Genomic DNA, 26686 nt, shown 5'->3' with positions numbered 1-26686 from the left:
GCTGTTTTTTTTTTAAATGAAAAACAAAAGTTGCTTTAGGAAAACAAATGGTGTGAAATATTTCACTAGGGTCACAATTTACCAAATATTACTGAAAATAATAAAAAAAAAAAAAGAACTGAAGGCAGGCAGCAGCTTAGAACCACTGATGTCGTTTTCTGGTACTAACAAAGGTCACTGACCTCCAGCTAAGAAGGTTCTTTAATTCTAGCTTACAAATCCCTCTGCAGTGAGAGGCGTCTGCCCACTGCACTGCAAGGAGCAGCTATGGAAGGGTGTGACAAGCACGGTTCAGCCTGGATCTAAGTGGTCTGACATTCTGTGATGGTTATTAAATGCTTAAAGTCTTAATTCCTTTTTTTTGTTATAATTTTCTAAATGTCCAATAGACTTATGTGAAGGATCAAGGAGAAGTTTTTCTCCACTCTAATATAACACACAGCCCCTTCTAAGACAGGGGGAATGAAGTTAGAAAAACGGGTGTCCCTCTAGGCAAGATACGGCCACTGGGAAAGCAAGTGGGAACAGACAGGACACATACAAAGACCTTCAGGGAAGTGGGCATCAGCTGCTCTGAAGGACACAGAAAATGCTAGGAAGGACGAAGTCAAACTCAAATTCAGTAAAAGGCAGTCCTCAGGCTCTTACAAATCAGCCCTTATATATGGCAAGTATGGTCTGTAACAAATTTCTTTATGAGATTTTCAACACAGTGCTGTACAATCTTTCAGATCTTTAAATGACAAAAATGACAGTTTGTAGATGGAAGAGGTGGTGATGAAGCAGGGAAGGGGGGAAAAGATGGTGATTTATTTTTCTTCTTATTTTTTAAATGTGGTCAGGGGTTCTGTAGCTTTTTTTTTTTTTCTTTCTTTTTTTTGGTTACTGAAAAAAATAGAACAGTCCACTGTCCAGCAGAGGCTGCTTCAACTCTATTGCTCCCGGGGCTCATTCCGCATGGACCTGTGTCTCAGAATGCTGCAAGGACAGCTCTGTGGGCAGGAAGGCGCCCTGCCCCAGAGCTGTAGCGTATGTCCTGTTCTGTGGGTGGGGAAAGCTGGGGGGCACATACGTGCCCATCGCCGCTGCTCCGAAGCCTCCTCGCTGGTGCTGGGGTGGGGAGTGGTAGCCCTCCAGGTTATCGTACTGGGGCCCGACAGTCCCACTGCCCTGGCGCCTGCCGTGTGTTTGGTACTGGTATAGCACGCCGGGGTCCCTCTCCACATTCTGGGTGTGGTGGAGCTTCAGGCTGTGACTCCTCTCTGGCTTAGGGGGTGGGACTGCTGACTGCATGAGGTGTTCCCCCTCCTTGCAGCAGTCTCTGGAGTGTTTCTCTGGGGCTGCCATCTGCCGAGCCCGAGGCCTCTCCAGCTCCTTGGGGAGCCTCACCTCTTTGTGGTTCAGTCTTAGAGACTCCTGCCCTGATGGAATATATTTCCCTCCAGAGTTATGGTAGCTGACTGGCTCAGAAGCGTCCGGAATCCCTTTGGGCCCGTAATCTAACTGGCCGGCTCCCTGTGGGTAAGGTGGCCCGTTTTTTGATTCACACAGTTGCCTATGGCTTGCTTCCTGATGTGCCCTGTGCTCAGGGAGACTACAACCCATGTCATGCAGCTTCCTGTTCCTGAGGCTACTCTGCTTCTGAGGGAGGGTCGGCTTCTCTGACTGCCCACTGCCGTGTCCTCCATGGTGGTGGGCTCTGTCGAACTCTGGCTCCAGATGCTTCCTATAGAGGCGGTCATCTCCCTCGGGACTGAGGGCCTTGGCCAGGTGCCGCCCCTCCTTCCCTTCTGCCACCGAGAGAAGTCCAGTTTTCCCAGGATCTGATTTACTCCGCAGGTGGATGACATAGATCCCACCCAAGTCATCTTGCACCACGGGGGTCATGTTGTCATACTGGGACATAACAGGCCCTTTCACCTTCTGCCGCGCACGGCTCTCCCTCCGGATGGACTGCAGGCGGTATTTTTCCATGTCCTCAAAATCCCATGAGGTGTAAGTGTGCTTTACATCGGCGACTGGAGGCATGTTGACTACATTGTGGTCATTAGCAGAGAAACAGCCAGTCACATTGGCCCGGGGACGTGAAGGCAAACCAGCGTAGCTGTACACGTTCTTTCCTTGCAGCCTAGGATTGTAGAAAGCAAAATCGCGGTTGGGCAGGCGGTGAAGGGGCCTCAACTGCACTGTGCTGTAGGCATCCACGTCACACAGGGCCCCGTCAGGGCTGAAATAGGAACCAGAAGAACTGGAATAGGGGCTGTAGCGGTAGTGCACCCGGCCATTCTCAAAGTAAGGCTGGAGCTGAGTCACGTGATAATCTGAGCGGGCCTGGGAGGACTGATATGGCTTATACTGGTACAAGGGTCTTGGGCAGTAGGCTGGTTCATCATCTGGGGGCACCTCTGTCCTCGAAATGGGGACAGAGCGAATCATGGACGACGGAGGGGTGTGGAGAGACTGCACCCTGCGGATGGTGGGGTACAGGGGCATTTCTTCGGAGTAACAGCTGCCCCTAACAGAGGAGCTCAGAGAGGACACGTATTCGGCCCGGCTGCACGGCTTCGGGTGGTGTCCAGACACGTTTCTGCCCGGGGCCACGTATGTGTTGTAACGAGGACCCATGGAGGCTGGTGGCTCTGATCTGGAGCCGTACATTTGGTGCTGCTCCACTTTGCCGTGATGAGGGGGAACACTCTGGGGGCGGTACTGGCAGTTTGGAGTCAGACTGAAATGCAAACAGTTTTCTGGACCAAAGGGATCAGTGGTGACATCAGGCCTAGCAAAGGTGGAATAAGCAGTTTTCTGAGACGCATGCTTGGCTTGCGGGACAGGGACTGGTAAAGGCAAAACGTCCTCCATGGAGGCTGAGGAAGTCGTGACAAAGGGATGGTGCCCAGAGCTGCTGGACGTGTCTGCGCAGCCGGAGTGGATGGCAGCAGCGATTTTAGTCTCCATGGTCCTGGTGGGAGGCCCCGGGGTAGGGAAGCCACAGGAGGAGTGCACGGGGACGGGCTCCCCGCGCAGGTGCAGCGGGGGGGCCCTGGCACCTTCCCGCACCTTTTCAGGGAGGCTGGGCTGGGGAGCGGGCGCAGAGGTGGGACACTGCGCGGCGGCCCCGCCGTCGCCGGCCAGGACAGGCGTGGGGTCACCCAGTGCTCTGGGTTCAGGCGGCCTCTCTGGAGCCAGAACTACTCCTTGAACCTATTGAAAGATGATAACATTATGAGTTTGTTTTTTCTGCTCCCCTCTACGGAATCAAATGCTAATAAATTCACAACTCACAAGTTGAGGCCATTTGGGCAGCAGCTTGAAATTTCCCAAGCTGTGCGGATACACTGGACAGGACAGAGACCGACCTGTCCCCACTGCCACGAAAAGAAGGCCTGTGGCCATCCGGTGTGGCAGCCATCCCATCTTTGGAGAGCTGTTCTCATTTACGATAGGTTTTCAATGTGAGATGAGGTGGCCCATGACACTATCTCACTGTGCAGACCAAACAGAAGTTTAGCCAAATAACCACCAGGCTTAAAAACATACACCCTGTCTATCTGTGTAGCTCAGTCTCAACACCAAGAACATTCTGTTAAACAAGAAGCATTGATTCTATTTGGAGAGGTTTTTAAAGTGACTCACAGCTGCCCAGTGGACAGTTTTCAGCCCCCAGTCCAGGGAAGGACAGGAAGGGACTCGTCTAGGTGGCATCCAACAGTCCCTGTCTCTCCCTCCCTCCTAGTGCTCCAGCCGGTCAGTGGCAGCAGAAGCCAAACGTGGTCCTCACTGCAGGGCTGCAAACACGCTCCCCTGGAGAAGCAGCCACTAGAAGGTGCATCCCACACAGAAGACTAGATAGTGAAGTCCTTTTAGTTCAAGGTGACCACAATAACCCTTAGCACTCTGCGCATAACATTCTCTCATCAAAACAGGTGCTTAACTATAGAACAATCTGCTGGTTAATGTTGAGAAAAATAACAAAAAGTCCTAAGACACTGTCACCTCTGATAGTGCTAAAAAGTCTGTAAGGCAGAAAGTCTTTCAAATGCCCTGAGAATACAGCGCTTTGGTAGTGCAGACGTGAGTAACTGGCAGAGGTGGTTGGACGACTTGCCCAGAGCCACAATAATCAGTGATGGAGCCGGGAAAACCCTGCAACTCTAACACCCAAGGCCCAGCTTGACTCATCTGTTCACAGTCTCTTCGTATCTCTATGAAGAAACTACCTACCTGCTTAGGAACTAAAGGGAGCAGGTATGGTTAAACTAGAGCCACCGAGTAACCACTCCTTTTTCAAAGGAAAACCAGCATCACAATAAAGGCAGATCCCAACCTCAACTGGGAAATGTTTCATGGAAACCTGCCACAGGACTTAAAGGCAGATGTCAGATCTCACTCAAGGTAACAACACACCCTGCTGGAAAGTGACATACCTTCGGAAAAATACATATGTCATCTCACTGACATCCCCCCTTCTTACCTTGTGGGCGCTGTTTAATCCTATACTGGCTGCGGCTTGTACCTGCCCCAGGACTGGGAGCTGCTCTGAGGGTCTCTGGGAAGGAGGCGGAGGGAGGGGACGATTAGTTCTGTGACCGCGCTGGAGGGTGGCAGCGGTGAACCCTGCTGCGCTGGGCTGTTCGACCACATCCCAGTTGGCTTCCCTGGCGCTCAAGTCAGCTGCTGCTGGAGCAGTGGTCATGTAAGCCACGGGGGCTGTGCTGGTATTCTCTTCAGGGGACCCAGAAGGAGGGTAGATTTTGTCCCTAGGCAAATTAGAAGGTGCGGGAGCTCTGTCTGCAAGTTCTGAAGGGTGATGGGGCTTATCCACACTTGCACCAAGATAAGAAGGAGGCTGATCTCCACTGTAGAAATGAAGCTGATCCTGGTCCACAAAGGAGACAGTCGGCATACTGGTCTTCACAGACTGGTCTTCAGGGAAACTTATGTGATCATCAGACTCAGAATCTGTTAAGGGAACTGAAGTGACTCTGGCCTTTTCTGGGTCCCCAGATAAATAGATTCGAGGCGGCTGATTGCCTGGTATGTCAGCTGGGTGTCGCTGCTCCCCAGATTCAGTGGTGGTGGAATGGGTATAAACCCCAGTAGCTGCTGTATCCGGTGCTGGCTGGTCACAGTTTCCGGAGGCCTTGGTCTGGAGGTGGAACTGCTCAGCTGGCCTATCGGTTTGGAAATAGGCTTTATCTAAGGTAGCACTAGAGTAGGCAGTAGGCAGTTTCTCTTCAGTCGCAGCCACTGCTGTGTCTCCATAATGTGTACAAGCAGCCTGGGAAGCGCCCGGTCTCTTCAACGACTGGGTCGAGGCTTGCTGTGCAGACTCAGCTAAGGCCAGCGCCAAGAGGCGGGCAGCATTTTTCGGAGGCGGTGGTGGTGGGATAAGAGAGACTGAACTTACAGGAACGGAATCCTGAGGGGGGTCATGGGTATCTGCTCCTGGTGGGAAATTGGGAAAAAAAATGAAAGTGAAAAGGTAGCTTGTGTTATCCTATACGGAAAGCCAAACACACCCCATTTCATCACTAAAAAAATGGGTGCCTTCCATATTTCAAAATGGCAATCCACGATCTTCTATCCCACATGCAAATGCTGTAGAAAACACATCTGGTTCAGAAGGAAAACTAAAACAAAGAGTGTTTAAGATTGCAATCTCCTCTTGGATTGCTACAGAGATGGGGGTGAAGCAGGTCCCTCACCTGGCTCAGAAAAGATTGCTTAGAAAACAAGCTTCAAGTGCTTACAGATTGTTATTAAGAATAGTTTTTATATTTGATGGTGTAGGCTGGCTGGTTAACTTGTAAGGCTATAATTTAGGTATTTTATCAGAAGAGAAAACAGAATCAAGAGCTACGAAGTTGTGCAAAAATTATCCAGGAATTCTGACTGTCCAAGGAGATAAGGGGACTTTATGAAGGTTTGAAGCAGGACCACTGGCCCTTTGGGGGATTTTGTTTGACTGATTTTAATTTAGGGCTTTGAGCCATCAGCACCACCTAGAAAAACATTCTGTTTGATTAAAGGCTAGCTGTGGAGTAAATTTCTCTCTTAAAAGGCACAGTTGGCACACAGGATTGAAGATCCCTCTTAGCTTAAAGAAAGAATGGAGGAAAACAAATGGTACCTGTCTGAGTCTGTCCAGAAGGTACAGCCTTACTCTGACTGCTTGAGGCAGGCTCCTCCTTCCCTGGCGGGTCTGCGTCTGCAGCAGCCACCTGGTCCAGGGGCTGGACTTCAGACTCACACCCTTCCTGGGCCTCTCTCTCGTTTGTTTTTATCTTTACTACCTGGGTGGGGGATCTATTTATGACATCACTTTCTTCACCACTTTTGTTCCAAGCTGGAGAAGGTGCATTCTGAGCTGCTGTGTTTGCGACGGTACCGATGACTTCTGACACCCGAGCGGGAAGGGTCACTGAAATTGGCTCAGATATGTTCAGAGAGGGGGATTTGCTTAATTTCTGTCCAATCTTTGGAGAGAAAGCATAGACGACCTTTTCAGTGAATGAGGCTGGCTTAGATGATTTCTCTTCAGTTGGGCTCAAGTCCAGGGTAAAGAATGGACTCAGTTTCTCCTGAAGAGGAGAGACAGGTTCAGAACTTGCAGTGCTTCCTGGAGTCTGAGACTGGCTACCACCTGCTTCTGTGTCCTTTCTGTTGGTACTCTGTTTATCCTTGGAGTATCCCAGTGAGTCTAAAAAGGAAGCCCCGCTCTCCAGACATTCTGATTCGCCCTTAGGAGGACTGCACTGAAATGACATCGGATCAAAATCCAGGCTGGCTACCCCGATGTCTGGTGGGCTCAGATCAACATCCTCCGCTGAATGAGGAGACACGAGAGCCGGAATGTGCAGCAGCCCTACTTCCTCCTCACTTCCATTGTTGTGAGACAGATTATCGTAGGAATTACAGCGGTTCCCCAGCATCTCTCCATTAAAAGAGGCACTCAGGGCATCACTGCTAGATCTGGGTCTTCTGGGTCGGAACAGCTTGGAATCACCTGGTAAAAATGGATACAATATCAGAGTACAAACGTCACAGGATACATGGTGCCGTGATAAATCATCTACTCAGTACAGCAGAAACATGCCATATAGAGTAAGAAAACATAATTGTCTCTTGGGGCACACAGGTGGAACTCGCAAAGCAAATGCTAAATAACAAACACATTTGATACAATCAGAGGGAGAATGCATTTGATGGTTTCAATAGGAAAAAGGACTCAAAACTCTTAGATTCTATTACTAGTCCAACACTGACTCTTGTGACTTTGCCCAAGTTTTTCATTTCTTTTTGTCTGATTTTATCACTGACCTCACACATGATACGTGAGGTAGAAGTAACCACTTTAAATGGTTCTTTGGATATACAATAGCAAAAAGGGTTTTCTGTTTTTCTGAGGAAAAATCCTCATACCCAAATTTCTACAAAATTGAACTTCTCAAAAAAAGAAGTGTTTACATATATTTAGTAAAGGATTCCTTTCAAATACTTAAAAATAATTTTTTTTTTCTTTAACAAGAACAGGCTTTTAGTTTCTCAAGGAGAGGCCTTAAGAGTGGTAGAGTATTACCTGATTTTATGATACTGCTAAACATCCAACTGGTAAAAGAAGTCCTCTATCTCATTATTCTATTACAATGATTAGAATTGCCATAGTGAAAATGTACTATAAAAAGGCACTGTCTTAACACAAACACATCCACTAATGTGTTTACCACTTATAAAATTAATCCCTACTCAAATATTATTTGCTGCTTAATACAAGCACCTACCCAGCCCACTGCATTGTTTTTGTGAACCATTCTCTTAACTTCAGTGAAATGGAAAATCTTGGAAAACCAGTAAGATGTCAGACACCCAACTGAAGTGAAATGCGAGGATTTGTTGAATCACAAGCAGAGCCATTGGTCGATGAGGACCTGGCAGTTAGAAGTTACAAATGAGGATGAGAAAGTTGACCAGAAGGAAGATAACCCAGGAAACTTCAAAAGAGCACAATTTGAATACCAATGGATTAAGAAAAGTCCGTGGGAAATCAATGCAGCTCTTGATTATTTTTGCAACAAGGGCCATTTTTTTACCATACTGCTGCACAAGCCAAACATGACGTGGAGGATGTCCTATTTGCTAAACTACATGGTTTTGTCAAAAAAGTTCTACCTCCCTCCAAGTCAACATGGAAGTAATCTTTGTTCATTCTAAAAATTAGTACAGAGTTGCAACTATAACCCGACTTATGCTAAACGGAAGCTAAAAAGTTATTTTCAAAATTTTTTAGTTTTGTTCTTCAAGTTGCAGTCAAATCTTTTTGTACTATTTACCATAAAATTTTGGTCCCCATTTTAAGCAGATTCACTTTAAGTTGTCTTCTCCTGGTACTAATCATCCTCAGATAATGAGGGCTGCCTCTAACCAAAGTGATGTATGAGATTTAACATCAGGTTAAATTTGTAAGACAAAAGACTACTGGTCTAAACATCAAAACTGCTTAATTTTATACTTTGTAACAAACATTGTGCTCTCATTGTGAAATTTAAAGAAAGAAATACTATTAACACCATTTTCCACTGGGCATTAATAAATATAAATGGTTAACTTAAAACACTTCACCTATTTTTATGTAAATTGAATAGCAATCATGTCAAAAGTGAAGAAATTAAAGACTGGTACCATATTAAAACATCAATGGACAATGCTAAATATCAAGAGATACTAGTATTTTTAGGAAATCCTAGTCTATAGCCTATTTATTACACATGTATTTATAAAATATACTTAATTGTGTGTCCTTTTATGAAATATATTCTAGAGTAAAACAACTGATGCTTTAGTCTTACCATCGGCTGCGTGGAGAGAAGAGAGAGACTCCTCACTCTTCGCTGAGCGCAAGGTCCCTTCTGCCCTGACACCTGAAGAGTCGAAACCAAACAGTGTCAGGCTTTATTCACCGTTACATACGTACTGAAAGGGAACAGTGCTTTTCTGTGCATATATTTAACTTGCAAGAGTAATTACATTTTTGCAACCATATTCAATTTTGCATTGTATTTTATAATGTGTTGTACTGTTCTCAAGTGGTTTCCTATGTGAAAAATCTTTTCTAAAGGATTATGAACTTGAGAATAGAGATGAGTTTTTTTTTTTTTTTTTTTTTTTTTTTTTGTGGTATGCAGCCCTCTCACTGCTGTGGTCTATCCCGTTGCGGAGCACAGGCTCCGGACGCGCAGGCTCAGCGGCCATGGCCCACGGGCCCAGCCACTCCGCAGCACGTGGGATCCTCCCGGACCGGGGGCATGAACCCGTGTCCCCTGCATCAGCAGGCAGACTCTCAACCACTGCGCCACCAGGGAAGCCCTAGAGTTTTAAAACTTGCTTTTGTATTTCCTAAAGATCAGTATGTCTTGAGATGATCTCATACTGTTGCAGCGAAAATAGAAATGAGACTTTTCTGATAAACAAGAAAAATAAGCAACAATGAACTGGCTGGGGAAACAATATAAACAGCCCTGAAAGAGTTAAGCAATCCTGGTTATTCTTTAGCTGTTACTACTAACAAATACTTGTAGCTAGACATGTCTTTCACAAAGCTAATTACTCTGATTCCATATGAATTGTACCCTGCACCTGGCGTTCACTCTTGTTGCATTCTCTTGTAGCAAATCACCCCTTGTAGCTGTTCACATTTCAGAAAGAAGGCCGCAGGCTGATAACCCAGAGATGAACGGACCCAGTTAACAGGCTGCCTGATGCCAGCAGTGACTGTTTTAAAATACTGGAAGAAGAAGAAGAATGCAAGACCTTCACCACTTTGATCCTATCACTTATCCTTGGGTGTTCCACCGATAAGAACCCCTGTAATTCCCCAGGACAGGGGGGCACAGTTCTTGAGGCACTAGCCTGCTGTGTCTTCCCTTCTGCCTGGCAGAAAAATAAAGCCATCTCTCTCTTCCTCCAAAATCTCTGTCTCCATGTTTCTGTTTGGCATCGGTGCACAGGGAAGCCGATATTTCAGCAACAAAGCTGGATTTAGGGTGAGCCCTAAATCCAATGACTGGTATCCTTTTAAGAAGAAAAGATGCAGAGAGACAGAGCAAAAGCCATGTGAAGATGGAGGCAGGACTGGAGTGGGACCACTGCAAGCCAAGGAATACCAGGTGTCCCCAGAAGCTGGAAGAGGCCAGGAAGGATTCTTTGGATCCTTCAGAGGGAACATGGCCCTGCCGACACCTTGATTTCAGTTTTTAGCCTTCAGCACTGTGAGGAAACAAATTCCTGTTGTTTTTGTCCACTGAATTTGTGGCACTTTGTTATGGCAGCCCTAGGAAACTAACACAGGTTATTTAATTAATTACACATGTTGAATCTTATTTGTTAAACATCCTCATCCTCTTTCAACCTCTTGGCAGTGATCAAGGCTGCTGATACTTCCTTGTAAGCCCTTCCTCCGTGACTTCTGCTGCTGGCGCTCAGCTCTTGTTCCGCCTAGGCACCGTTTGTTCTCACTCTCCTTTCATGACAGCTCTGCCTTCTCCACCCTCTAAACACTGCTCTTCTCCAGGACTCAGGCCCCAACTCACTTCCCTCACTCAACGGGTTCTCCTTCAGCCATAGAATACATGCCTAGGGTTTTCACCCTTGGTTTGCTGATGACTTTCAAATCTGCATTTCTAGTTAGATTAAACCCCTTTATTGAATGCCAGATCCATACTATTAATCACCTCTTGGGCAGGTCCAACTCACTATGTCCAAAACTGACACATTATTTTTCTTCCCAAACCTACTGTTCCCTACAGGCATAATGGCACCACCAACTCCCTTACCATTTAATCAAAACCTGAAAATTATCTTTCTCATTTTTCACCACCATTTGGTCACCCACCCTGCAGATTCAGCTTCCTGAACACTTCTCAAATCTATTTCCCACCCCCATGGCCACTGCTTATTCCAGACACTCATCGTTTCTTGCCTGCACAATTGTAACTGTCTCCTGATTTATTGTCCAGCCTCCAGTCTTGTCCTCTTCCCATATATTCCCTCTGCTGTTGCCAAAGTCATCTTTCTTAAACCCAAACCCGATCATGTTATATATTGAAGGTGTAACAGGGAAGAGACAAACCGGGACTACACGTTGGATCTGTTTCTTTCACTTTAACCTTTGCTCTCCGCTGCTTTGGTTCACTAAAAGGGTACTGTCTGTACGTAATGGCCTGCCTCAGGGAACCCTGCTCCTCTGCCTGAAGGTTAAACCAAAGTGCCTTTGTTCAGGGAAACATCCGGACCCTGTCCACCTGGGGATGGCTGCAAGAAAGAAGAAATTAACACGTCCCCTCCCCGAGGCTGGCCATTCCAGGTGATATATGCAAAACGTATGGCCTTTTTACTTTACTTCCTCATCTCCTCCCCCTCTCTGTGCTATATATAAAAGAAGCTGGCATCCAAACCCCCGCTAAGATGGTTATTTTGAGACTTTAGACTGCCATCTTCTCGGTCTGCCGGCCGTATTCCTTGCCTCAATACCTCGTCTCTGATTTACTGGCCTGCTGTCGTGCAGCAAGCAGAGCGAGCTTGGACTCAGTAACAAAGTCATTCAATGACCCCCCCCACCCCATGGAATGCAGGACAAAACCAAAACTCCAGCAAGCTCCCTGGGCCCCTAAGAACTGGAACCTCTTTGTGTACCATCCCACCAGCCACGTTCTTCATGGTTCCCTGTTGCACACACCAGCACACACTCTGCTCCCACTTCCTGAAATACCTTTCTCAGCCCCTTGTTGACCAGGTGAATCCCTACTTATCCTTCAGAACCCAAATCAAGGTTCTCTTTCCTCTCCCCACATGAACTGACAATTCTTGCCATAAATACCTCACATAAGCCTCTATTTCAATAGCTATGATTCTGCATGAAATTTATTTTCTTACACATATGATGTCCCAAGTAAGACATGGAAGGCAGGGGTGGTGTCTTAATTTTCTTTCTATCTGCAGAAGCTGCTATCAAAATATCTAGCACATGCTTAGTACATGACTGCAAACTGAATGAATGATGAATTAAATGAACTGAATGTTGTATTTCTAACATTACCCAAGAAGTAAGCACTACTTTCCTTCCTAGATTCAGAACCTGTTAATATCAGTAGATTTAAATGATTTTTAAAAGAGCAGTACTTTCAACAACACAGTAATAGATTTATCTATCCAATAAGATACTCTCATCAAGGAATCATCTGGTAAAAAGATACCTTCTTTGGTTATAAGACTTATAAACTCTTAGAGGCATGTTGAAATATGACTTCGTCATTTTTAAAATCTATAAATATGTACACTAGTAAGTTTAAATACCACAGCGGTTATTTTTTATTACCAACAATATACAAACTACATTACAAATGTATTGTGAATTTTTAAACACATTTACACTATATATAATCTATATAGTTTCCAAAGAAATTGGGAACTTCTACACATTTATATATAATATGTATTTGGGGTTAAAGCACTGGTAAAAGAAGACAATTCACGTGCAACAACACAACTAGGACGTATCCTGTTGAAGCCTGTTATAACAATGTGGTGAGTTTGTGTCTGAGTTAGAGAAGAGCCGCATGACAGGCTGGGAAGCATGGCCCTGCAGGCAAACTGCTCCCGCAGCGCAGAGAGAAGGGAAGGTGTGATGACACACTGACCTTTCAGAGCCATGGCTTTCATCTCTGAAGGCTCACTCTCATTACGCTGCAACTTTCGTTTAGAAACAGATGATGATTTCCCCAGGTTGAAAAAGGAACGCCAGCTGCCCACAGGAGACTTTTTCATTTTATTTTGAGGCCTCCTCCTATGAGAGAAAATAATCTGTATAAAGATACCCAAGGGGCTACCTTTACGTATGGACAATGAATAAATGATGGAAAGAATCAAGCAGCCTGGAGAGGCCCAGCTGACACGGTAAACCTCCACCTTCCACAGAGCTCACTCCACTTGGTGCGGCTGAGCTGTGTGGCTAAAGCAGGAAATGAAAATTAAGTGTATGGATTTTAATAGCAGTAACTAGTTTCACAAAGATAACTTTTATACAGATTTTCATATTTGGATCTAACCTCACAATCCATGAAACAAGTGAGAATAAGACATATTTGGGAATAGAAAATATTAAAACTCCAAAAATAAAATAGAGTTGAAGAAAATGATTTTAGGTGTGAGGAAAGAGAATTAAGCCAAAAAAGAAGAAAAGTTTTAAGAAAAATAACTAACATATATTGAATGCCAGGCACTATGCTAACTGTATATGTAGTATCTCATTTAAGTTATATAAAACCATATGAGGTAGGTATTATTATTCTCATTTTACAACTGAGGAAATTATGACACTAAGAAGTTGAAGTGACTTCCTTAATGTTGTAAAACTAGTAAATAATGCAGTCAGAGTTGGAACCCAGGTCTATCTGTATCCCAACATCGACACTCTTGATTACTATTCTATAAAGAGGTTTTTGAGAAAATTATAGAGGTATCATGTAAATTCAAGAAACTGAAGATAAACTTAGAATGACAAAGATGTTCTAACTTACTATGGTCAGGACATTTTAATCAAGGGAAATGAAAGGAATTTAGAGAAGTACACTAACATGCGGAAATAAATTCTCAACTTTCATTAGTACTATCCAAATCCACGGAGTTGAAGTTCTCACATTCCTATGTAATAGCCAAAGCAGTAAACCAAGGTCAAAATTAACTCACATACATTAGTCTTCCCACAGTAACTTAGTAAAGAAGATATAAAAACCGTGTTATTATCATTTCTTTAGAGAAACAGAGAATAGGAGCTGGAAAGGACACTGAGAGAGTGAACAGCAGCGGTTCTCAAACTTTGTCACACGTCAGAACCACCTGGAAGGTCTGATAAAAGACTGACTGCGGGACCCCAGCCAAGAGTTCTGGTGCAGTGGGTCTGGGGTTGGGGCTGGCCGAGAATGATCCGCTGGTCGGGAGATGCGCTGTGAGGAGCACTGGTCTACTCTGAACTCAGTGGGAACCCATGTCACGCCATTACCCATCCACTGTTTTTTGAATAAGCTGTCGCAATGTTTATTTCTAAACAAATTTCTCAACAACATATTTCAGAGAGAAAATGACACCCTACATGGAGGAAATGTATCATTTTTCCTAACAATATTCCCTGTACAGCAGACTTTCCTCTCCTTTCCAACAATGACATGATGTTGTAATGCTTTTCGAGAATCATTCACATCAGTCCCTATGAAGTAACATCCAGAGTCTGGCACAGAATCAACATAGTAATACTAAAATGCAAAAGTAAAAGAAAATAAAATAACAAAGAGCCATGAAACGCACATTTCTGAGGAGGACTAAATGAGTTTTACCTTTCAGGTGGGAACTCAATTATGGTGTGAAATTTTCCCTGAAGTGCAGCAGGTCCTTCTCCTACTTCGATATATTTGTTTTCAGTCACAATTGGAGAATTGACCTGAGCCTGTGTTCGTGCCTGGGCCTCCTCCAGTGTCAGCAGTTTGGTGGATGGAGATGAAACCAGCAGGGACTTGGGTCTTGACAGAGAAGCTTTGGAAAGAAAAAAAAGCAATGAAGAGAGTAAAACTTCATGACACGGGGGGAAAAAATATAAATATCTGTGGGTGTATATAACAATCTGCTTATCTGTCCATCCATCTACCTCCCTTTCTGTGTTGTTTTATATTTTCTTCAGTAAGTTTTTTAAATGGTAAAAGTAACAGAGCCTTACACTAAGTGAGGAGTAGAAGATTACATACCAGGTTACTAACAGTGATAGATATAAATACAAAATGCCTTAAGTAATTTAACTATGTTCTTTTCTTAAAAGATTCTAGGCAAGGCCTAGTATCATTCATGTACTCTTAGTTTTGGAAGGAATTTTACTTCTGCTGCTCTATACTACACCTTTATATACATCAATAATAGGTGACATGATACATTTTTTATGGGCCCTGAACTTCGATCATGATAGGTCTAATACTTAGTAGTCACTAAAAACATACAAAATAACTGTTATATTGTGCATTTTGGGGAACAGATATAAATTAGCTGCTTTCTACTAAGACAGATTTACTAAACTGAGATAAGAAATGCAGTTTCCCAATCTGGGAGAGGCTTTAATACACGTTCCTGGTAGTGAACGACACCTGTTAGAGCCATACCTGCCCCTTCCTGAATGACCGCGCTGATCTTCCCACTGAAAAGGACATCAACGTGATTGAGGATGAACTCAACAACCACAGACTGAATTCTCACTTCCATGAAAGCCGCTGTCCCACTGAAGCAGGCAGATTCTATCTGCTTTGATCTGTGGGGTAAACAACATTACCATCACAGGGTCCCCAAAATAGCAGTCTTAAAGAGCATTATTTTTTGCTTTATGTGTAAATCACAGACAAACCAGAGGAAGAAAGCATACTTTTACAGTGCCTTGGCTAAACCCCGATTGCCTGTTTTAGGAAGATGCTCATAAAAACAACATATTAGTCTGACTTTTAAAAATTATCCTTGGGGGCTTCCCTGGTGGCGCAGTGGTTGAGAGTCTGCCTGCCGATGCAGGGGACACAGGTTCGTGCCCCGGTCCAGGAAGATCCCACATGCCACAGAGAGGCTGGGCCCGTGAGCCATGGCCGCTGAGCCTGCGCATCCGGAGCCTGTGCTCCGCAACGGGAGAGGTTGCCAACACTGAGAGGCCCGTGTACCACACACACACACACAAAAAATATATATATATATATATGTATGTATATATATCCCCTTGGGCTTCCTTGGTGGCGCAGTGGTTAAGAATCCGCCTGGCAATGCAGGGGACATGGGTTCAAGCCCTGGTCCAGGAAGATTCCACATGCCGCGGAGCAACAAAGCCCATGTGCCACAACTACTGAGCCTGCACTCTAGAGCCCTCAAGCCACAACTACTGAGCCCACATGCCACAACTACAGAAGCCCACACGCCTAGAGCCCGTGCTCCACAACAAGAGAAGACAGCAATGAGAAGCCTGCGCACCACAACCAAGAGTAGCCCCCCGCTGGCCACAACTAGAGAAAGCCCGTGCGCAGCAACAAAGACCCAATGCAGCCAAAAATAAATAAAATTAACTAATTAATTTTTAAAAATTATTCTAAGGAACACTGATGAATTACTTTTATTTAAAGTCACTCTGCTTCTACTTCAGGTCATAAGTCAAATGCAACTTACCTTAGCAGGTTTGGAGCCCAAACAATTGCTAGGTTTTTTGCATGCATATTTGTGATGGAACAATAGTCAGCTAGAAGAGACAAGTGTCTCATTAGGAACTCCAGCGTTCTGGAAAATGAAATACAACATATTAACAAAAAGAAACACCACGTATCAGTATAGAGCATAAAAGCTCCACTAATTAACTTGTAAGTTTTCAATGGCAAAATGGAAAAAGAAACCATACAAACCCCAGCAAATTTTTTTCCTGCCTATTAGGTTTGAATATTATTACTACTACAGAACTGTCAGAATATTATGGATTCTACATTTTATATATGATAATTACATCTACAGAATACTAAGAAAAAAAGTCTAAGGCAGATGCAGTAAGAAATGAAAGTTTCTGATAGAACTGGCTCAGAAAACGAAACAGTCTTAGTTTTAAAGAAATCTTTAGGAATATTTGCTCCTGCCTGTTAGAAATTTAGTTTCAGGGACACCAGTGAAGTGAATCCTCCACAAAATTTAGTTTCTAGACAAATACTATCAAGAAGTTATGCTATTCTACTTGCAGCAGACATGCTAACAGGAAAGAATTTAAACTTTTCTTCTGTAAAAGAAAACATTTCACAAGCCTAAAAAGAGTTAAAAGAAAAATTCCAGTAGGTACCAAGAGGGAAAATATTTGAACAATTTGAACATGCTCTTGGAATAGAAAGCCTACTTCAAATCCTAATATCCTGGTTTATCTTATACATTCTAAGTGTGATTTATTTAAATAATTTTTTATATATAGAGAGATTAAACAATAGGGCAGAGTATTTTGGGAAATAAAGCATGATCAGCTTAAATGTAAGTCAAGTCAGATAAACACAGAGGCATTACCTATCAGCTTATAAAACTATTAAATACCTGGGGAAATACCTATATATTATTAAGAAATATCTATATAATAAAGAAGAATATATACTTTGGTAGAAGAAATATAAATAATAGTAGAGTAGATAAGCATAATATAGTAAAAAAGTTATATGTATCAATATAGTAGGAAATATATATGTATGTGTGTGAGCATATTTATATATATATATATATTCACACACACATTTATGTTTCTGTGTATGTCTGTCTGTAGAGATAAAATACACAGCAAAGTAAAAACATAAAGATACACAGCAGACAATAACAATGATAATAATAATGGTTATTAACTCATATAAACAGTAATTATTTAACAGGCCTTGTTCTGAGTGTTTTCCTTTTAATATTCGTAACAATCCTATGAGAAAAGTACTATTATCTCTCTCTTACAAACAATGAAACTGAGCCCAGAGGCAAAGGAACTTGCCCAAGGTCACAAGGTCAGACAGCTAACAGGCCATTGGCTCCAGAAGCCCTACACTATAATTTCTATAATATATAGAAATTATATATAATAGGTGATATAAATGTACTACACTGCAGGGGATAAATATATAAGGAATATAAATAAAACATGGTGGGAGATAATTTGTGTAAAATATAAAATATATAGAAGACATTTGTACTTCACTATATGAGAAATATATATATATATAATATACACATGTATATATACATATGATATATACATACATACTCTTTCTCTCTATATATACACACATATATACTCTCTCTCTGTATGATATATGATAGGGTTTCTTCCTACCCTTCTTACTGATGTTCTCTTAATTCACCCACAAGATTAACCAATAACATTCTCAATTACCTCTGTAAAACGTACTGATGATTAATGTCCAAGGCACAATAAGTTTCTTTGGCTAACATACTGAATACTTCGACTAATATCATTTGAATTATAAGCTTACCTAAAGCCAATGTTAAGTATTTCTATGACTATTTATGCAAGGTTATTTTAATTCATAGTTAAGTTAAGTGCCATCAACATTTATAAAACAAAATTTTAAAAAGATTTCTATGAAACCTCAGTGGAATGCTCTGCAAAGTCTTGATAAAGATTAGCCGCCAAATGAGGAAGAAACAAGTACCGTGATGAGCGGAGAACAATTTAAAACAAAACCAAACCTGTAATTACCAATAATATTCTCACAGAGAGAAGAGATATATCCATGAAATAAGAATAGAATAGGATACTGTAAAGGAAAAACATTCAGAGAAACAAGAAAGAGAGGGAGGAAGGGAAGGCAGGCAGTTAGTTCTCAGAAGTAATTTTTGTTTTTAATCATGAGATGGACTGGAGGAAACCCGTATGTGGAAACTGACAAAGAGAAGGTGAGAAACTAAAAGAGTTATTAGTTCAAGAGTTAAAACAATTCCAGAAAGAGAATAAAGAAAAGGGATGAGGTTTACATTGCAACGAGAACCATCAAGGAAATAATACAAGAAAATTTCTCAGAAGTTTCCAAAAAAGCCCAGTGAGTGCCCAGAGCAAAGAATGAAAAAGAACCCACTCCAAGATGAGTCACTAAGGAAACAGACCACTGGCTATGTTCTAAATTTAAAAACATCCAGAAAGGGTATACACAATACAAAATAGATCATATAAAAAAGTAGCACTCTAGTATCAGACTTTGCTGCAGCATTTTTGCTTAGATGCCAATAGTGTAATACCATCAAAATTATGGGAAAATACTATTTACAGACTAAAATTCTATAGCCAACTATCAGTCAAATATTCGAGGAGAATACGAGCATTTTCATATCAAAGTCTCAAAACATTTACCTCCCATACACCTCTTCTCACAGAGCTACTGAAGATGTACACTAGGAAAGCAGGGAGTAAAACATGGAAGGTGACAGCCAGAGATCCAGAAGAGAAGGGATCTAACTCGTGAAGAAAGTGATGGAGGGAATTTCCAGGAGGAAGGTGAAGGGCTGGAGCCGCGTGGAGATCCAGAGAGCAATCAACCCAGACAGAGCAGTGGGACGGAAGGCACCAGGAGGGGTGTTTTCATGGGGAAAAACTTCTTTTAAAAGGTTGCTTGGGGCCTTCCCTGGTGGCGCAGTGGTTGAGAGTCCGCCTGCCGATGCAGGGGACATGGGTTCGTGCCCCGGTCCGGGAAGATTCCACATGCCACGGAGCAGCTAGGCCCGTGAGCCATGGCTGCTGAGCCTGCACATCCGGAGCCTGTGCTCCGCTACGGGAGAGGCCACAACAGTGAGAGGCCCGCGTACCGCAAAAAAAAAAAAAAAAAAAAAAAAAAAGGTTGCTTGATATGTTTAAATACAACTAAGAGAACATCCACAGTTCTGTGAGAGAGACAGGGGACAGACGAGCAATAAACAGATACTCAGCAAACCAAAAACAGGCCATCACTCCAAGAAAACACAGTTATCCCAAAAGGGAAATAAAATCCTAGTCTACTATTAGATGCAGCTGTGAATAACAGTTAAGTAGTTACAACGACGTAGAAAACGAACTCTGGCTGCACACCAAATGCTGATACAACCAGACTAGGAAGAGGAGTGAAGGGGCCGTGTGTCTGTGTGCTACTGGGGGAGGGGAGTTACAGCCACACCCTCATTTACCACAAAATGAAGGCAAATAATTATACCTAAAAATGAAAAATCAGGAAATAAAAACATAAGCGTGCTATGTAGAAACAGGGGAGTAAACTCTAGAAGTAAGAGTTGAGAATAATAACTTCTGGGTAAGAGAAATTAGAACAGGGAGAGGAGACTGCTGGTTTCTTTTTTTAATTTATTTATTTTATTTATTTTTGGCTGCATTATTGGGTCTTCATTGCTGTGCGTGGGCTTTCTCTAGTTGTGAGCGGGAGCTACTCTTTGTCGCAGTGAGCGGGCTCCTCATTGCAGTGGCTTCTCTTGTTGTGGAACACGGGCTCTATGTGTGCAGGCTTCAGTAGTTGTGGCGTGAGGGCTCAGTAGTTGTAGATCGCAGGCTCTAGAGTGCAGGCTCAGTAGTTGTGATGCATGGGCTTAGTTGCTCCGTGGCATGTGGGATCTTCCTGGACCAGGGCTTGAACCCGTGTCCCCTGCATTGGCAGGTGGATTCTTAACCACTGCGCCATCAGGAAAGCCCCAGGCTGGTTTTTTGCTGCCAGCTTTGCATAAGCGTTTGACTTTTTAAAACTATGTACATAAGTTATATTGACCATTTTAATTTAGAGAGAAAAGATATTCGCATAGTACCTCATGTAAAACTATAAAGAAGCCTCGGCTTAAATCTAATCATCTGTCTTGCTATGCTTTATACTAAAAAAAATATTAAAGGCCAGACTCATTCACACATTTGATCTCATTACATTAAAAGGCATCCTCTTCAGAAGGTATTGTTAGTATTGTTAGTATTTTCACATATATGGAGATTGATGTTTGGAGAGGCCACACAGCTAGTAAGTGATGAAGCTGGAAATTCAAACTTGGGTCTATCTACCAAAGCCAATATTCTCTGTATTGCACTAGGTTTCTTTTTCTGGTAAGTTAAAGAAAGTCCTAGTCCCCCTTAAAAATATTTTTTAATAACTGTGTGTTGATCAGATTTGTCTTCTCAACCTTCTTTTTCAGGGCTAAACACCTAAATTTCTTGAGCTTGCTTCACAAAAGTTCTTTTGAGGTTTTTTTTCACTCTTCCGTGGGTCCTTAAGACCCCCTCAAAGTTCTCAAATTCCTCCTAAGACAGGCCACAGTAACAGGACAAGCCAATGCTGAGTTACCTCCTGACTCGACTGCCAGGCATTTACAGCTACGGAGTTGACTAAAAAAGGTGTTGATTTTTAATGTTGATTGAAAATTTTCATGTTGATTTAGTGCCAAATTTAGTGCCAATTTTAAAAATATATATATGAACAATGTCATTTTGAAAAGATCAGCACTAAATTACTTAATCTGTGAATTTAAAAAAAATCTACTGAATTTAATTTCTTGTCAATAACTGAAATTTAAAAATTTTATCTTTTTGCTTCTTTGTACACTATAATCAATTTATGCCATTTTCTTTCTCTCACTAAATGGCAGTCATCCTCCATTTTATTCTGTCTTCTCAGACATAGCAAAAGTATTTCTGAGAGTTGAAGCTAACATACAAATTAAATTGGGTTTTAAAAAGCAGCAACAAAAGAGAGGGTTCAAAATGGTGGTGTAGGAAGATCCTGAGCTTACCTCCTCGCGCGGACACACCAAAGCTATAACTAGATACCCATAGGATGACTCTCTCCACAAAAGACCTAAAGGCTGGCAGAGCAGCTCTTCTACAGAAAGGACAAAAAAGTGGGGTGGGAAAGCCCCACTGAGATGGAGCGGAGGGGAAAGATGCAGTCGTGCCAGTTACCCCCACCCATGGCAGGTGGCCCACAAGTGGGAGGGATATGACAAACATGGAGCTCCCTCCTCCCTGAGCTCTGACCCCACCTCTGCCACATCTGGAAGGTGTGAGCAACCCCCTGAATGCCTAGTACTGGAGACTGGGGGGGCTTGCATTTCTGAGGCCCAGAGCACTGAAACAATCGGACAGACAGATGTTGTCAGGCTATCACCCCCAGGGCACTGCAGAGACAACAGACCCCCCACCCAATCTCTCAGCAGCCACTCCTTCAAAACTGGAGGAGACAGCTGTTTCAATACGGAGAAACAAACACAGAGGGTCAGGCAAAACGAAGGGAAAAAGGATTATATTCCAAATAAAAGAGTAAGACAAAACCTCAGAAAAAGATGCTAGTGAAACAGAGATAAAGAGTTCAAAGTAATGGTCATAAAGATGTTCATTAAACTTGAGAAAAGAATGGATGAACAGAGAGATCTTCAACAAAGAGGAAAATACAAGAAAGTTCCAAACAGAAGTTACAGAGCTGAAAAATAAAATAATCTAACTAAAAAATATACTAGAGGGATTCAAGAGCAGACTGGATGAAGCAGAAGGATGGATTAGCGAGCTAGAAGACAAACCAATGGAATTCACCCATACAAAACAGCAAAAAGAAAAAAGGAATTTAAAACAGTGAAGATTCCTTAAGGGTCATCTTCTGGGTAAACAAGTAAACAGGCACCCAGCACTGTGTCAATATTTTGGATTTAAGCAAAGCAATTCACTAAGTATTCACACCTGTGGTCATACACCCACTACCTTCAGCAATTTCTCGGTGTCTCAAAAAACAAACGAACAAACAGGCCCAGTCAACCATCCATTTGTTCATTCATTCATACAACATTTGTTAAGTGCCTACTGGATGCCAAGCACTGTGCCAGACCCTGAGAATACAAAGACAAATAAATACAAATTTATGGAAAAACGGAAGTTTCAATAGTTAGAACCCCAAGTAAATTTAAACAGAAACCCCAGAACCCACTTTTACACAACTGACTTCTACTTTTGGCTGGTATTTTACATGTGGTTTACCTGTAGTGTGGAGGGGGGAGCTGCTGGATGACGTCATGAATTTTCATCAGCCTTTCTTCATCTGTTGCTGCTGAAACAGCATCCTAGAACAACCATAATGCAAAATAAACTATTAGGCTTTGTTGGTAAAAATGAAAGTTCTTCACTTACAATTCAGTTTCACTTTGAGATTAATTGACTTTACTCTTTGATGCTGAACTATGAGGAAAAACAATGTAGTATTCAAGGAAGTAAACTTTGTTTCCACACTATATGGACACTGCAATCTATTAAAAGATAATATTTTTAGGGCCTCCCTGGTGGCGCAGTGGTTGAGAGTCCGCCTGCCGATGCAGGGGATACGGGTTCGTGCCCCGGTCTGGGAGGATCCCATATGCCGCGGAGCGGCTGGGCCCGTGAGCCATGGCCGCTGGGCCTGCGCGTCCGGAGCCTGTGCTCCGCAACGGGAGAGACCACAACAGTGAGAGGCCCGCGTACCGCAAAAAAAAAAAAAAAGATAATATTTTTAAAACTTTATGATAACCAGTATCGAGGGTTATAAGATTAGTGGCTCAAAGTCAGAAACCGAAAGAGTGAAAATGTGAAAACAGTGAAGACCGTGGACCAGCTAGCAGTACAAGTGTTTTTATTTTCGTTAAAGGACCCCTCTTCCTCATACAACTATCTCATATGACCAAACCAATCTTCACACGTTTTGAAACAACAAAACTTAGACAGAACTTGACCTAAAAGTGACTTGTACTCACAGAAAACTTCTCGTACAGCTGGTAGGTGAGCAAAGGGTTTGGGAGCTCTCGGAAATACAGCTTACACAGGGAGCCCACGGAATGGATGTCTTGAACATAGGGTTCTTTTGTCAGGTCGGGAACATGTTCAGAGTCAAATTCATGGCTAAAAAGATAGATGAAGAGACAACAAAATTATTTTTTTGAAAGAAAAGCAAATACGACTTTAAAACAGAAAGGAAAGGTCCAAAGTATTAACCTCTACCTCAGTGAGTTAATATTTTCTTCAAATGACTATATTTCATAGAAGTTATATTTGGACTTCAGTAGTAATCAAACGTCTGATCATGAAACAAGTGTTTTTCTAAATGGAAATTAAGGGAAAAGCTTTAATATTAAAATGGACAGAAATCTCTGAAATGTGTGTGAAAGAGCAGCTCTTACCACAGAAATCTGAAAACAGGACTTCTAATTCCTAATGGTTTAAATACCCAATGTTTTGGCAATTCTGAAAACTAGAGTTGAATGGCAGCTGGTCCATGTATGACTATGTGCAGAAATTCCTCAGGTACAAGAAATACAGTTCAGGAATGCTTTATGAAAGAGGGATAAGGAAGCCAGAACAACATAAAGCAATTCCCAGCCAACACCAAATTTTAAAAGAAAGCAAAATCTGCAGCATTAAAGTGAGTGAAATAAAAATTGTGCTCAGAACACTAAGGCAGATTAAGCACACTCTGAGGAGGTTAACTAATATTAATCTACAGACATGAGACCACTTATGAACCTAGAGGATTAATGTATGTGGACAATCTGAATATGAGATTTGCTGCGTCCGAAACTAAAGACTGAAACCTTTTTCAGTACGAGAATCAAGTCGAGGAGGCGGAGTCAAGATGGCGGTGTGGGACGACACAGAGTTAGCATCTCCCCACAACTAGGGCACCTGCCGGCTGCTGGTGGGGGGCTCTGACCCCAAGGAGACAGGAGGAACCCCCAAGTGAACGAGTAGGACCCAGGGGGACTGGGGGGGGAGTAGAAGTAGAGGCCAGACAGGATTAGCACCCCTGAGGGCGGGGAGATCAGGAGAGGCAGGCGGGAGGGAGCCTCCCAGACGGGAAGAGCAGGAGAGGAGAGGAGCGCAACTGCCTCGCCCACCAGAACCCAGGAAGCCTGCTGGACTCCCAGGTGAGGTCCCCCGCCCTCTGAGACCTTCTGTTCCTTGAGCCTAAGCCCCCTGCCCCCACAGCCCCCAGGGCCTTTTCCAGCCCTCTGGGTCCTAAACATAGGCCCACCCATTGCCCAAACCTCGCCCTTCCTTAGGCCCTGTCCTCCACAGCCAAGGCCTTTTCTCCCTTAAAAAAATTTTTTTTTCATTTTCCCTCCTCTTTTTTTATTATTGTGGTACTGAGGTATCTTCTGGATGTTGATTCATCTATATTTTTATTTTTATATCCTAACATATCTGTTAGTTTCCTAGTCTAATTTTATTTTTTACTTTGTTATTGTTCTTTTATTTTTTTTTTGCTGCCCCACGAGGCTTGTGGGATCTTGGTTCACGAGCCGGGGGTTGGGCCAAAGCTCCTGCAGAGGGAGCTCTGAGTCTGAAACACTGGACTAACACAGAACCTCAGACCGCAGGGAATATTCATCGGAGTGAGGTTTCATGGAGTTCCTCACCTCAGCACCAAGACCCAGCTCTACCCAACAGCCTACAAACTCCAGCTGTACCCAAGTAAGGCAGAAATACAATCCCACTCATAAAAAAAATTTAAAAAAAAAATGAGAAAGCAAAAAAATACATCACAGAAGGAGCAAGGTAAAAACCTACAAGACCAAATAAATGAAGAGGAAATAGGTAATCTACCTGAAAAAGAATTCAGAATAATGACAGTAAAGATGATCCAGAATTCATTCTATGAGGCCACCAAAACCCTGATACCAAAAGCAGAAAAAGATATCACAAACAAAGAAAATTATAGACCAATATCCCTGATGAACATAGATGCAAAAATCCTCAACAAAATAATAGCAAACAGAATCCAACAGCACATTAAAAGGATCATATACCATGATCAAGTGGGATTTATCCCAGGGATGCAAGGATTCTTCAATATATGCAAATCAATGTGAAACACCACATCAACAAATTAAGGAATAAAAACCATATGATCATCTCAATAGATGCAGAAAAAGCTTTTGACAAAATTCAACACACATTTATGATAAAAAGTCTCCAGAAAATGGGCATAGAGGGAACCTACCTCAACATAACAGAGGCCATATATGACAAACCCACAGTAAGCATCATACTCAATGGTGAAAAATTGAAAGCATTTCCACTAAGATCAGGAAGAAGACAAGGATGTCCACTTTCACCACTCTTATTCAACATAGTTTTGGAAGTCCTAGCCACAGCAATCAGAGAAGAAAAAGAAATAAAAGGAATACAAATTGGAAAAGAAGAAGTAAAACTGTCAGTTTGCGATGACATGATACTATACATAGAAAATCCTAAAGATGCCACCAGAAAACTACTAGAACTAATCAATGTATTTGTTAAGGTTGCAGGATACAAAATTAATGCACAGAAATCTCTGGCATTCCTATGCACCAACAACGAAAAATCAGAAAGAGAAACGAAGGAAACACTCCCATCTACCACTGCAACATAAAGAATAAAATACCTAGGAATAAACCTGCCTAAGGAGGCAAAAGACTTCTACTCAGAAAACTATAAAACAGTGATGAAAGAAATCAAAGATGACATAAACAGATGGAGAAATATACCATGTTCTTGGATTGGAAGGATCGATATTTGTGAAAATGACTATACTACCCAAAGCAATCTACAGATTCAATGCAATCCCTATCAAACTACCAATGGCATTCTTCACAGAATTAGAACAAAAAATTTTACAATTCGTATGGAAACACAAAAGACCCCGAATAGCCAAAGCAGCCCTGAGAAAGAAAAACGGAGTTGGAGGAATCAGGCTCCCTGACTTCAAACTATACCACAAAGCTACAGTAATCAAGACAGTATGGTACTGGCACAAAAACAGAAATATAGATCAATGGTACAGGATAGAAAGCCCAGAGATAAACCCATACACGTATGTTCACCTAATTTATGACAAAGGAGGCAAGGACATACAATGGAGAAAAGACAGCCTCTTCAATAAGTGGTGCTGGGAAAACTGGACAGCTACATGTAAAAGAATGAAATTAGAACACTACCTAATACCATACACAAAAATAAACTCAAAATGGATTAAACACTTAAATGTAAGACCAGACACTATAAACCTCTTAGAGGAAAACATAGGAAAAACACTCTTTGACATAAACTACAGCAAGATCTTTTTTGACCCACCTCCTAGAGTAATGG

General features: G+C 42.5%; 1 protein-coding gene across 2 annotated transcripts in view; it reads right to left on the bottom strand.

Annotated features, from left to right (window-relative positions):
- Positions 1–676: 676 nt before the first annotated feature.
- ARHGAP32 (Rho GTPase activating protein 32) overlaps positions 677–26686 on the bottom strand; it is a 168359-nt gene continuing 142349 nt past the window's right edge. For both annotated transcript variants that reach the window (XM_079707984.1, XM_079707985.1), the window contains 10 exons: positions 23317–23461; positions 22571–22653; positions 16234–16341; positions 15198–15343; positions 14388–14583; positions 12696–12841; positions 8850–8921; positions 6134–7009; positions 4475–5448; positions 677–3204 (listed from right to left, as the gene is read on the bottom strand). In XM_079707984.1, coding sequence (XP_079564110.1) covers positions 949–3204; positions 4475–5448; positions 6134–7009; positions 8850–8921; positions 12696–12841; positions 14388–14583; positions 15198–15343; positions 16234–16341; positions 22571–22653; positions 23317–23461 — 5002 coding nt within the window. In that variant the 3' untranslated portion in view covers positions 677–948. The remainder of the gene's footprint in view (positions 3205–4474; positions 5449–6133; positions 7010–8849; positions 8922–12695; positions 12842–14387; positions 14584–15197; positions 15344–16233; positions 16342–22570; positions 22654–23316; positions 23462–26686) is intronic.

Source organism: Hyperoodon ampullatus (assembly GCF_949752795.1).
Source record: "Hyperoodon ampullatus genome assembly, chromosome: 7".
Lineage (NCBI taxonomy): Eukaryota > Metazoa > Chordata > Mammalia > Artiodactyla > Ziphiidae > Hyperoodon > Hyperoodon ampullatus.
This window is presented reverse-complemented; position numbering and strand designations above follow the sequence as displayed.